The sequence below is a fragment of the Pimephales promelas genome, chromosome 14 (genome assembly GCF_988280905.1).
Source record: "Pimephales promelas chromosome 14, fPimPro1.hap1.1, whole genome shotgun sequence".
NCBI classification, from domain to species: domain Eukaryota; kingdom Metazoa; phylum Chordata; class Actinopteri; order Cypriniformes; family Leuciscidae; genus Pimephales; species Pimephales promelas.
Window position 1 is genome coordinate 23,715,078 of NC_142782.1, and position 14,717 is coordinate 23,729,794.

A 14,717-nucleotide genomic window follows, 5' to 3' on the forward strand; every position below is an offset into this window, starting at 1 on the left:
ATTTCTCTTTCTGACTGGTGTCAGAGACATAAAAGAGCACAAGAGATGTAAGAGAATGGAATAATGAAAAAAAAGGGAGACAGACAAACAGAGATTGGTTAGATTGAGCGAGACGGACGGACAGACGGAAACATGGATGGATGGATAAAGAGAGAGAGATGGATATATAGGATAAATAGACAAGACAGGTAGAGAAAGATGGATGGGCAGACAGATAGATAGATAGATAGATAGATAGATAGATAGATAGATAGATAGATAGATAGATAGATAGATAGATAGATAGATAGATAGATAGATAGATGCATTAAAATACAGAGATGCAGCTGAATAATAAGGGATTCTGTGTGGGAGAGTAAGAAATTAAATGGATTCTCCATCCCTCAATTTTTTTTCTTTTCTTTTTTCCTCTGCAACTCTTTTCTCCTCCGCATGTACCTCTTACATAAACACAGGATATCAGCTCCATATGAGCAAAGCGTGCCCAATTCGCCCATGTAGAACACAGACTCACACATTTCATGAACTTTAAAGGGTTAGTTCACCCAAAAATGAAAATTCTGTCAGTATTTACTCACCCTCATGTAGATCCAAACCTCTCTGTGTTTATTTGTTCTGCTGAACACAAAGGAAGATATTTGGAAGAATGTTTTAATCAAACTGATCTCACTCCCCATTGACTACCATATAGGAAAAAATACATAATGGTAGTCAATGGGGAATGAGATCTGTTTGATTAAAACATTCTTCCAAATATCTTCCTTTGTGTTTAGCAGAACAAATAAACACATAGAGGTTTGGAACAACATGAGGGTGAGTAAATACTGACAGAATTTTCTTTTTTTGGGTGAACTAACCCTTTAAGAAGAGCATTATGCATGTGAGATGATTAGCCATTGATGCAGAATGGCATGGGAGGCTAAAGATTCATCTTGGACCAGCAAAACCATGTAAGCCAGATATCATTTTTGAACATCACTAGTTTTGTAGTGCATTGTGGGAATTTGTCACTGGCATGGCTTGGACAATGAAACAGACCTTGAATTGACTGCCTCCTTTGATGGTACACTGACTACTGAGGGAACTGATTGAGATGCTGTGTATAACACAGCTAGCACATATGCATGGTGTGCTGCATCACTAGATTCTATTGCAAAACTGTTAATAGAAGCATAATTCTACCCTAAACGTGGCATCACTGCATTCCTACTGCTTAGATAAATTAAGCTCTAATGATAACGTAAACCACTACATAGTGGTCTGTCCTTTTCCTGCATGTGCTGCTTAGCACATCCCTTGCACTCACACGCAGTTCAGCTGTGACTAAAGCACGGAGAGAGAAAGAGAGGACAGGACGTGTGGGTGGAAGTAAGAAAAAAATGGATGGTTTTAATGTGGGTTGCTGAAAGGAGTGAGAGCACGAGAGTGATTCAGCACATGAAACGTCCTAAAACTGCAAATCCAAAAGCTACTTGTCCGTGGTTTTTGCTGCAGTAGAAATTAAAATATTCATATTTGGCCCTGCCATCGTTTTAAAATCAGCCGGGCAAAGCCAGGTTTTAGCTACATTAAAGTCGTAACTACCTGTTGCTGACTGAAATTTAAATTTGGTCAGCACTGAATGAATGAGAAACATTGTACCCATATGTGTAAATCTATGCTTGCTTTTTCTGCACCACTAGCCTTCGGATTGAGTAGTGAGGTGTATAGGAGAGAGAGAGAGAGAGGGAGAGCAAGAGCGCGCGAGAAACAGCTCTCATTTTGGCTCAGCTCAAAGAGCCACTCTCCCGTCGACCTAAATATTACCGCGTTCCAAAATGGCCGACCATGGGGACACAGTTTCCCCGGCATGTTCCTCTAGCGTTACACGCTCGGACCAACGTCAGAGCCTCGATTGAAAAGAAAAATATATTCTCTCTGACTCACTCAAATGATTTTAACCCCTGCATCATCCGTTAACACGGCGAAAGGCGCGGAGCATCATCGATATGCTGCGATCGAGACACATGTGGACACTGCGGTGAAACCGAATGGCGGCGAGGGGCTGCAGGTGCAAGGCTTTCCAGGGACCATCAGGAAGGAATGCACGTCTGTTCAACATGTGATCATTTAATTCATTTGCGAATATCCATTTTCAGTGGCATCAGTTAGGCTTGACATTATGTCACATTCAGGGAGACACAACCGTTTTTGGCATTTAATTATTAGTTGTCATGCAACGCAGTCTCCATAAATTGACAGCTGTGCTCCATCAGCATGGGTGTTATTTAATGATCTCGCGCGCATTAGCTTGACACTGTGTGGACGAGCACGCGGACGCTTTATTGCGCGTCTCAGCTGTTTCGGGACCTGAGCGCCTTTGCGCTGCTCAAAGAAAGCGACATAAAACTCGACAGCCAGTGGACATCCTGCTGCAAGGATCGTGTTTCTTCTCGATTTTGTTTCAGTTGATCGGGAGGACCGCGTTGGGACTTACAACGACAAAATAATAAAATATCAATAAATATCTTCTCGGTTTAAAGTCACATCAGATTTCTTGCGTTGGAACGTCGAATTTGGAGATTTAAACGAATTTGACATCATCGTTTTGGGACGCATTCTACATATCGTCTGATTATCGCGCATCTGTACGCGTTGGAGACTCGGTTGTCTTCAAGGGCTGTCTGGGCAATAAGTGTGAAACCGCTCGTGAGTAAACGACAGATGCGTACATTAAACATGAATGATAGATGTGATTTACAATGAAGAGAGATTTGGGTTCAAGAATAATGGAATAAAGGTGCAAAGAAATAGTATGTGTTATTAAATAACGAAATATTTTGTTCAACTGACTTTGCAATGAGTTGAAATACATCATGCGTGGGAAATCCAGGTGATGTCTTTAAATGTATAATGATAAGCAATATCAATGGATTGAATGAATAGATCTTGCTATTGTAATGAGGGTGCAAAGAAGAGAGAAGGGGGAATTGGTTTGTTCTGAAAGACATGCGCACACCTCCCAGAAGCCAATTTAGTATTGCAGTGGATTTATCAGAAGAACTTTAGTCCTCTCTCTCTCTCTCTCTCTCTCTCTCTCTCTCTCTCTCTCTCTCTCTCTCTCTCTCTCTCTCTCTCTCTCCTCTCTCTCTCTCTCTCTCTCTCTCTCTCTCTCTCTCTCTCTCTCTCTCTCTCTCTCTCTCTCTCTTTCTTTCTCTCTCTCTCTACACCTTTCTATCTCGATTGCCTCTGGAATAGAATGACTCCTGACGAAAATGTCTCCCAAACACATCGGACTGGAATATGAGTCATGAATACACAGCCAGAAAACAGCTGCAGTGCTTCAACTCCACATTTCAAAGAGAAACGGAAGAGGACGTGCATCAGAGAAATGGACGAAAAGGAAATCGGCTTTCCTTCCTGTTTAATGGATATTTGCTGACTTGGCTTTTTGCGGTGCATCCTTACCTTGGACTTGAGGTGCTGGGAATGTCCTGTGACTGCTGAATTATATATTTTTGTTATTACCTATTGAGAGTAAATATAGTTGATTGACTGATGAAATTAATTTCCATGATTCCTTGGTGGCAGTGGGAACATGTCACCGAAGAATAGCAATGCACACTTACACAAACACATGCTCGCACCCACCGTAAACAAGTGAACAAATCCTCTCATTATCATCATCCCTTATATGTGAATGCAAATTCTCAATATGGATTTCCCTAATCACTTTTCATTACTGTGACTTCTGAAGCTGAATCTAACTTTGAGGGAATCTCAGATTAAAACCACTGACGATTTTACCCTGGTTACCCAGCTCTAACTCCAACACATTTCCGTCTCTCCCCCCCACCCACTCCACGTGGGGGGGAGAGCTTCCACCTACAGGGTGATCCCAGAAGCTTGTCCCTGCAGACGGTGACTGTCAGCATGGATGCAGGCCAGGGCAGCCCGGAGAGCCCTAACCGGGCAGTGGAGTACCTGCTGGAGCTCAATAACATCATCGAGAGCCAACAGAAGCTTCTGGAAACTCAACGGCGGCGCATCGAGGAACTGGAAGTTCAGCTGGACCGACTCAGCCAGGAGAACAAAGACCTGAGACTGGACCGACAGCCCTGCCCACCCCCACCCCCACCTCCCATCCACCCTGTCCTGCCACCAAAGTCCCACGCTACATCCTCCACTGCTGTGTACGCCAATCTGAGCCTCAACAGCGGGCCCATCCCAATACCCATCCCGGCTCCTGCGCCCCCGCTCCCACCTCCACCAGTGCCACCACGGGATCGCCGTGTCAATGTCAACACGCACACAAGGCTCGGCCAAAGCCTGTCAGCTGGACCCAATTCCACGGAAAGAGAACGGGACCGAGACAGGGGACGAGAACGAGACTGTGCTGCTACCAGTTTGGGAGGCACTCTGCAGAGACAGTAAGTACAGGCCTGAGGGCTCTTTTACTGCATAGCTGAGGATCTACAGTAGATTACAGTCTCCACAGCCTCCATGCTGGCTGTTTGGCAAACTGTCAATCAAGGGAGCGTGTGTTTGCATGCAAAAACGGTTTAAGATGTTGGTTGTGCGAGTGTTAACTACTGTAAATAGACTACAGTTAATAATCCAGTATATTTAAAGGAATAGTTCACTCAAAATGAAATGCATTCTGTCATTGTCAAGTTATCTAGCGCTTTATAAAATTCAGATTGTTTCAAAGCAGTTTTATTCACAGTAATAAACAGGAAACTATCAATGATGCAAACAAGTTAAGCATATCTAAAAAGACAATAGTGTGCATTTTTTTTTTAGCTCAAGTCAGTTCAATAACTGTAAAGTTAATAAACTATGAAACGAGTATGATAGGGGTTTAATTTAGTTATAAGCAGCTCTACAAAAGACAATAGTGTATTTATTCAGCTCAAGTGTTGATGCAATTCAGTACAATAACAGTCTTGTCTCTGTTGCAAAAAATCCTCAATAATGAAACGCCTTTTATTCCGTTTTAAAGCAGCTTTACAGAAGATAACAGCCTCCTCATCTGTCCAGCTCAATTCACTTTAAGTTTGGTTCTCATCCGACAGTGTCAGTGCAGTCAAACCGATAATATTACTAAATGTGACACACCCTCATGTCATTCCAAACCTGTACAACTTTCTTCTGTGTGACACAAAGAATGATGTTTGAAAATGGACCCCATTGACTTTCAATGTAGTATCAATATCATCTTTTGTGTCATGTAGCAAAAAAAAGGCAGTCATGTCTTTTTTGCTTGAACTATCCTTTAAAGCAAGTGCAGTACAGGGAAACTGCTGCGTGGACTGTAATATTTACTAAGATTTGAACTGCTTGTGAATGTTTGTACATGCCATGTTTTACATCTTTTAGCAGCATTTCCTGTAATGTTGGTTCAGAACTAAGAAAGCACCTTTCAGAGGGTATTTCTCCTGTTTGCACCGTGCCTGTCTTTCAAAACTGAGATTGAGTGCAACAGTTTGTCACAATACAACAGTTTCCGGGCCATCGAACAGGCAGCTGGCTGTGCCATCGAGCCTGAACATTACATAAGCCAGAAGACTCTTATCTGGACAGATTCGTGCTGCTGGGCCATTGGCAGAGTGACAGGCTAATGTCATGGGATCCTGAGATTGAATTAGCATTCTAAATCTCTCACAAATGTGGTAACTTTTTTGATATTGAAACATACTGGACCATGTCCAGATGATTTCCGGAGAATAAGGAGGTTCCAGGAAGTGTAGCTGTATTTTACTGTAAAAATAGATTTTAGCAATTGAATCATTTGCGAATGCTGCACAACTCTATTGGTTTGGGATGAAATGCATTTTTTGGCTATCCCTTTTCAACTGATGCTGTTGCTATTTTTATTTTTTTAAAGTGTTGGATGGTCCCTGAACAGATTTCCAGATTTATTTAGCAAAGCTGTCAGTAGCACATTCGATAATATCATTCCCAGCATTTGCTGTGTCAATTGACTCCATATACATCCAGATTCCAGAGAGAGATGGTACAGAAGTGTAGTCGGCGGCCACTCCTTGTGCTGCTGACAGTTGGGTTGTTTGTCTCCATCCCTGCATTGCTGAGGAATCGACCTCTCCGTTGCACCTCTGATCACTGTAGTGTGCACTTGAGCCGGCCTCATCACAGCATGCGATGCATACAGATTCGTGCTTGAGAGTGTGCAGATTAACGTTAGTGGATTGGATCAGTGTCGAGCACTGCAGTACAGCATCTCCTGTCGTTTTTAAGGCTGGTGTGGTGTGTGGAGATTCGTTTTGTATGATCGGGCCACTGTGTAGGAGAGGTTGTGATTAAAATTCAGCGCAGTCAGATTGTGGATCAACTTGTGTGGGAGAGAGTAGCATGGAGTCAGAAAGAGATTTCAGATTTCACTGCACCCTTTGTGTTGCTCACTTTCAAGGTTTTGTTTGTCCAATACACCTCTTATAGACTATTTGTTTCTCTTGCCCTGATTCCAATGGAGAGAAACCTGAATGCCCTCTGATAAATTAAGTGCTTTCCTTATCACCTGAGACTTATTTATTTCTTCCTTCAGGGCAGATAGTGTAGTTAATTTCTTCTTGCATAGTAATCATGCTTAAACTGTAGTATTTGTTAGGAGTGGCGATTTTTATTCATACTGTACCAGTGACTAATCTTTTACTTTTGTTCACCCAAAAAAAAAAAAAAAAGTGTTCACTGATTTTAGTCACTATTTGGTGAGACTAAATCTGCGAAAACCTTCTATGTGACAAATGAAATAATTGGTAACACTTTACAATAAGGTTCATTAGTTAATGCATGAACTAACAATGAGCATTACATTTGTTACAGCATTTATTAATAGTCGTTCATTATTTGTTCATGTTAGTTCACAGTGCATCAACTAATGTTAACAAATACAACCTTTGTTTTGAATAAGTTTAATAAATGCTGAAATTAATATTAACTAAGATTAATAAATGCTATAGATGTATTGTTTATTCTTAGTTCATGTTAAATAAGGTTGTTAACTAATGAACCTTATTGTAAAGTGTTACCAAATAATCTTTAGTATATGGTTTGCGATTAAAAAAATAAATGTTGTCTTGTTTTAGTAGAACATTAACGTTATTTATCATTAAGATTAGGAGTTTCATTTGCTGCGTTTACATGGACACTAATAATACGCGTGGAATCGGACTAGTAGTACAGTCGGAATAAAAAGTTACACGTAACCATCAATCGAAATAAATTGGCCAAATCTGATTGAAATTTTATTTGGATTGTAACCTGGTGGTTTTACACCTTTTCTAATCAGTTTGATAGGATGTATAAACTTGATCGGAATGAAACCGACACTGGAAAGTTCTGCATGTGTGCAATGGCGTAATGACGTATGACACGGATCAAGCTGTTGTTGTTTTTGAATATAGTGTGACTATCAGTCTAAAATTCTCCCTCCACTCATCATTACTGTATCTATGAATTGATGCAGGACAGGACAGTCCTGGCTTCTGACTCTCATCCACAGATGCCTTGTTTTGGGTGAAGGAAGGGGCATTTTTACTGCTTAATAAATATAACCTGCACATCACAAAGCTTCATGTGCTTGTCATCTCAAAATTATGACTAACACCTCATCGCTCAGTTTGTTCACAATTACTTAAGTTCATTCATGAGAGATTCTGAGTCTCATTCTGATTCAAACACTTGGTCTTTTTTGTGTTAAGTCTTTGAAGGCAGGAAAAACCTTGTCTTGTGAAAAATATTAGATAAACACAGTAACTATCTGCTCCCATAGTTAATTAAAAAAAATAGATAAAATGAAGATAAAAGTAGATTTAACTCCTCTACCTTGGTGTCTTCCCCTGTGTCATCATATGATTCGCATTATGAATGCATGAACTCACTAGCCGTCTCGTAAACAGCATCTGGTCGATGTGGCAATGTGTTTACTTTACACCTGAGCAGCTTTAGCTTTGCATTATATTTAACTGAAACAATGGAAAGTCACATGACATGAGTGCAGATGGCTTGCTTTACTGATAGATTTAGCGTTTTATGACAGTCGGCCATCATTTGACTGATTTTGAATGAATGGCATATATCAATCCATCCATTTTCCTTTAACTTTATTGCGATATTTTCCAATGTCTTGTTCACACCCTCACCAGCCCTCCCTTGGTGTTGAGCAGATGGCACACCAGCATCCCATTTTCCATTTTCTTTAGGGTCGCCTTTTCTCTTTTCACATATAAGGGTCGTTTACAGCAGTGGTTCTCAAAGTGTGGTCCGCAGACCCCTAGTGGTCTGTGAACTATTGCCAGGGGGTCCGCGAAATAATTTATAACAGCCTACCGTTTTTTTAAGTACAGTAGTGTTTTCTTTATCATCTGAAAACATATTTATTCCAAAGTGACTTATATGACGCATTTAACGTCAAATAATACACTAAATAGACACTTAAAGGTTTCTATAGATAGATAATCTATCTGTATTTATAATGTCTGTGTGTCAAGTAGACTATTTGCTGCATTTTGTTTGATTTTTGGGGCATGTGCGCCAGAAAGGAGACCGAGACGGCATGAACCCGCATCCTGTTTTCTTAATTTTTAAAAGTATGACATTTTGTAGTCATTTATAAAAATGTTTGACAAACACTCTTGTCTTATCTGTATGACCATAAATAAGAGGAGTCCTTTGTTTCCACTGCTGAGGAAAAAATCCCAAGTAATCACGCCGGCGTCTCGCATGCGTGGACAATGTCAGTTCTAGCACTGCTAGATTTGATATTAGAAGCTTGATCATTATCAAAATAAAAGTGCATATGGATAGGGCCTTACCCACAATTGAGGTCCCCGAGGTATATAATGAAAGTTGTGAAATTGCCTAATATTAACTGCCATCTCACTCTGAACACAACGTATCGATTTCATAACTGCGCCACCAATTGTTCGAAAGTGATAAACCATTGAATCATTTTATAAGTTACTGTATTTGTAATTTAAGCCATTTTGCCTAAATTCATCTTTAAATATCTTCAATTGCTCCTTGCTGCAGTTGGTCTGACCCTCCTAGCCATTGTGGCATATGTTGCCGCTTCTTGCGCTTGGCCCCGGTAATGGCTGCTTGCAGCTATATTAACTTAATTTGGTGCTGCAATTCATTATTTTTTGTAATTCATGTACCCTTATAATCTGCTGTCAGTTGCATGGCACGCGCAGTCTTCACTCAAGCGCTCAGCTTGATTTTAAAAAACACAACATTTTAGCACTAGATCTCTTATTTAAGAGCTAGCTAAATTAATGCTCCGCTTGTTAACTGGAGTTGTTTTATTTGTATTAGGTACATCCGTGCCTCAATGTTTCCAAAATTGGTGCCGGGTACAAAATGACTAATGACAAAATTGCCGTGCGCGCTTGCGACATCGATTACGGGATATTATAATAATATCATTAATAATTTGCGGTAAAACTAGTTGATCACGAATGGCTCAACAGGTAGATCTATAGATAAACTCATCTTTCAGGCATTCGACTGACCGGTTTGACACTTCAGCATGAGAAATCGGGGGTGTGACGTGAGCGTGAGAATTGGGTCAATTGTGTGAGTCTCACCCTGAATTCATGAGCAGCCCTGTTTTCTATTTCGTTCCAAAAAATTTTTTTGAGTTTGCAAGTACTCCGCGAATGCTTAAATTTTTTTGCAACACCGGCAAAGTTCGTTAACACTCATTTTTCTTTTAAATACCTTTTCCAGAGTGTGTGCAGTTCAGTTCTGTTGACAACTCGCTCAACATACGTCACTTACTGTGTTGCTTTGATTGGTTGTAACTAAGTCTATACAATTTTTTTTCCTAGTTCGATTAAGACCACGCCTCATAATCAAAGCCCTATGGAGCATTATCAGACTCACATTCTGATTAGAATATGAGTATGATGAAGTCAGGCTATCAAAGCTCAGCTTTGGGAAAGGATTTAGCTACAGGTCAAGAGAAGCATCCTGTGCCCATGAGATTAACATTATGGATTCATATTTATCACAGATATACTGTATGTTTTTTAGCTAATTACAGTGGATATTAGCTCAATTTAACAACACACGCACCTATTAAACATATTGCCGTTATTATTTTATAAATATACACTACAGCGTCATCTTTTCATGTCAGGTCTATTTCTTTTATCCATGTTTCTTTTTTTCTCGCCCTTCTCCCGTCAGCCGATCCAAATCACCAAACTTGGGTGATCAGAATCTTTCTCTTTCTCTGGTGTAATGCTTTCAGGCTAATGAACAAGTGTAACTACTACTGTGGGTGAGCTGTTGAGGTGGGATTGTTTCTCAGAATAATTAGCATGGTCGGTGTTAATTACATTTGTCTATTGAAGGTGGCAATTACTGTCCTAGATGTGAGTCTGTGAGTAATGTTGGAGGGCTGACTGATAGAGTTTATAAAATTATGATGCAATTGAATGTCTGTGGAGAAGCTTTCAGGGCGGTCAGACCTTGATACCTGCTGGTTTGTGGGATAGTTTTTCTCCTAATCAAAGTCGTAATTAATTTTACTCTAATTTTATAGTTAGTTCGTGGCATAACAGAAGATGTCATGTGACCTTTTTAATATTGTTAAAAAGGTCTGTTAAAAAGTAATTCATTTTAAATTGTTAAAAAGTAATGTTGTTAAAGTTTAGAGTCTTTCTTAACCCAAAAATAAGGGTTTGCACAAAAATATTCTTGTCGCTTCATAACATTAAATTTGAACCACTGTAGTCACATGGACTATTTTAACGATGTCTTTACTACCTTTTTGAGCCTTGAAAGTGGTAATAACATTGCAGTCTATGGGAGTTCAGAAAGCTTGTGGATTTCATCAAAAATATCTTAATTTGGGTTTTGAAGATGAACAAATGTCTTATTGGATGGAACGACATGAGGGTTAGTGAGTAATGACATAATTTACATTTTTGAGTGAATTAACCATTTAACATAACACTGCACATTTGTTAACCCTGCATCTTTGCTCCTGGAGACCCACTGTCCTGCAACGTTTATTTCCAACTGCTTTAGCACACATGCATGAGATGTTTTTTTATTATTTTATTTTTTTTATTACAGCAATCCTGGAGAGTTTAATTTGCTAGTTTGTATTTGATTAAGGTTGGAGCTAAATTCCATACCCAGGAGCAGGAAAGACCTGTGCCCTGCATAATTCTTCTTATTTGCATATTTATAAGGTTAAAAACTTGGTTTCTGTTTCTGTGGTGTTGTACTGGGTAGCTCTGATAACAGATCATTCTAAATTGTAATGTAGAAACATGCATTTTCTAATGCTTTGAAATGATATGTATTTTAAAAGGCGCTATACAAATAAATTTACATTTATTCATTTAGCTGATGCTTTTATCCAAAGTGACTTACAATTGCTATATATGTGAGAGGTTGCACGCCTCTGGAGCAACTAGGGGTTAAGTGTTTTGCTCAGGGACACATTGGTGTCTCTCAGTGGATTCGAACCCGGTATCTCACACCAAAGGCATGTGTCTGTCTTATCCACTGCGCCATCACCACCAACAATGTGAATTGAATTCTCTCAGCCTGCAGTGAAATCTCATTGGTTCAAAGGCCTGCTCCACATAACTCTAACTTCAAAATATATTCTGATTGCCTGTGATTGTCACGCTAAACCTGTCTGTTTAGCACTCCGTTTAATGTGAATTTTCTAGCCTTGGATTCCCATTGATAAAGTGGGAAAGAAATCCAGTGGAGATAAAAAATATGGTGATCGTTGATACAATAATGCATTTATATTATTCTCACAGCAAGTATATTTATATATATTGATTTGACCTTTGCATAAAACTCTTGATTACCTCCACTTCTATCCATGATTGGGATGAATCTGTAAATGAGAAAGAAATGTAGTCAATCAAGATTTCAAGTGCATCTTTTGAGAAAATCATTAATATTTGTGATCATTCAAAATCATTTCCCTGCAAAAGATCAATTCGCATTTGCTCCATTGTTGTTGTATGTATTACTTACTGTGTGTGTTCAACAATATAACATTACTGACAATTCCACTTTCCTTGTTGTCTCCATGTTTGTCTGTCTCTCACTCTTTCTTCCACTGGATCCACAGGACAGAAGGAGACTCCTCCAACAAAGACAGGTCTGTGTTCACGCTTTCATTTAATCTCCATTTCTCCTCCTCCACAGTGCACTCTCTGACTCCTGTAGTAGCGCACGCTTCAAGTGACAGAGGCCTGTTCTATCTAGGGCAGCCTGAATGCATGTGGGACATGCCATTGCTTCTAATGACTTATTGCTTCGCTCTATGAAAGAGCTCTTGCATCTGGAGCAGGTTTAGCAGAAGAACAGCACTGTGAGCTAACTGAGAGATAAGTGTGAGAACATCAGAACAGAGGGATGAAAATCATTTGGAAATCGAGAATTCTCGTCACTTGGCTGCAAGACTCCCTGTTAGCCGTTGCCGTAGTGACCAATATGCCCAGTGTGAGTATGTTAATGGGTATTGATATGCACGTCGTTTGCATTCGCCCATATAGTGAACGCGAACATGGGCGTCAGTGGTTAGTCAGAAATAACACGAGCAATGTCCCAGCTGTGAGCGTGTGTAGGAGTGTTAGTGGGTGCAGGGAGAAAGGTCAAATGGCAAGAATGTGCTGGATTTTGATATGTTGGGAATGTCTCCTGTACAAAAAAAGTGTCTTTTTTTGTGTTTTAATGCCTTGGTGTTGGTATGAGAATGAGGTGTGATTTGCTTGGAGTGTCTCTCGCTGCGTTGTTATGACGATTCCTCACCATGAGCACGAGCCGGGGATCTGAAGGATAAATGATTGGTTGTCATGGCAACACCTGTAGATGAACTGGGTTGCCAAAAAAAGTTGCTTGTGTAATACATAACCCATTCTGTGCATTTTTAGTGTGCTTGGGAGTGTATATGAGTGTGGGTGTGCATGTATTTGTGTTCCCTACACACAGCAGAAGGACACAGGGCTTGAGAACAAGGCCGCTGCTATGTCACGTTTCACTATAATTACTCTCTGGATGATTTTTTCCTTGGTTCTCGAGTCGCACCGTGTTATGGATGTGAATTTAATTGTTCCCGCATTGTTAAATCGTAGTAATACGTTCTCAATAAATGTGGCATCGTTTATGCATTGTGCTATGAATCATACTTGTTTTTCTTTGTCACTACAACACTAATGCAAGGTTGCAACAATTAATGAAATCGCTTTCATGTTCCTGCTCAACCTGATTTCCTGAGCCGGCGGAGCATGGGTTGGTTTCTGTTGGGCTAAGCGTGGAAATAACTGGCAGTAGAGGTTTGAGCTTCTCTTCCAGCAATGCATCACTTTAGCCCCTAAAGGCTGCTTTCAACCACCAGCCCAAGAGCTCTGTGTGTTGTTAGCCTACGCTTCATTGGAACTGGACTTATGATGTAATACTTTTACACTTTCTTTCCAAACATTTGCATATGCCAGCCCATGTTTAATGACAAAAACAAAAAACAAAACACAAAGCATTTTTGAAAAACACCACATGAAAAATAGGCGAATCTCCACATACCCAGTCGGGATCATTAATATGTACGCCTCCAAACATTTGCATATGCCAGCCCATGTTCAATGACAGGCGAAGCATAGCAGTTGCTCAGTGTTTGGATGTACACATGAAAAAAATGACTCTGAAGAAACAATGGCTTAATTTTATTTTCTCTGGAAATTCGCCGACACTACTTCCCAAAGTTGTCTATAGTCCAAACATTTCACCAACGACTGTTTCCTCAACTTGGGCCAATACAGAACTTTCCTCGATGAACATATGTACTGTATGTACATCATCGTGTTTGCATTGGTGAAAGCATTAGAGAGAGAGCAGAAACTGTGTCGCAATGATAAGATCTGCATTCTCGCGATTAACAGACTGTCATCTGCTTGCTCAATGCTCATTTTGTGTGATGTGAAATGGAATAGATTTATATACTTTAAAAACATCGCACGATTCATTAATCTCGATAGCTGTAATAGTAAAAACGTATAATAGCTGTTGTAAAAGTATTCGAGAGAGTTTCACATGTATATGTAGATATTTCATATGCAAGCATGTCAGCCAATCACAGCAGTGGGTGGTTACTCTGAATCCCACAGCAGACACGCCCCTTCAAACAGAGCATGCAAATCAGGCTAGGAAAAATGCCTTATTTCTAAATTTTGACTTTTTGTAATCTAAAAAAGTACTAACATTCATAAGGGCAACCCAGGAAACATTATAAAATAATAAAATAACCCCATTCTAGGGCACCTTTAGATAAATGAACATGCAAGGGGTGTGAGAGATGCTGTCGTTTTGTGGAAATCTCTGGAGCTTTCTTTAAACGCAAACTATGTGCTACTCTTCAGTATGTATCTTTTAGTTTTAACGTCTCTGAGGCGTAGAATAATATTGCAGCTCTTTCATTTGTAAATAATCACTTTCAGGGATGGCGTTATTTTTCTGTGAATTGTTGTATAACAGATTTGCCTATATTATGGAGTGACAGAATTTTTGCATGTTAGAATGAGGGTTGACTGGTTGGGACTGAATATCAGCTTGTGCATTTTTGTATGTTTAGCACTTGAGGTTTATTATTGTGTGTGCAAAATTTAGTATGAAACATTCAGCAGAATGCAGGGCCATCTCGGGGAGGGACAGTTGAGAATATTTACCTGTGACCTGTGGCGAGG

General features: G+C 39.9%; 1 protein-coding gene across 2 annotated transcripts in view; it reads left to right on the plus strand.

The window, feature by feature from the left end:
- The first annotated feature begins 1,742 nt into the window (after positions 1-1,742).
- iqsec2a (IQ motif and Sec7 domain ArfGEF 2a) overlaps positions 1,743-14,717 on the plus strand; it is a 73,880-nt gene continuing 60,905 nt past the window's right edge. Inside the window, exons 1-2 of one of the 2 annotated variants that reach the window (XM_039657922.2) lie at positions 1,743-4,409; positions 12,110-12,139. In XM_039657922.2, the coding sequence (XP_039513856.2) occupies positions 3,913-4,409; positions 12,110-12,139 (527 nt within the window). In that variant the 5' untranslated portion in view covers positions 1,743-3,912. The remainder of the gene's footprint in view (positions 4,410-12,109; positions 12,140-14,717) is intronic. The other variant, XM_039657923.2, reaches the window with a different exon arrangement.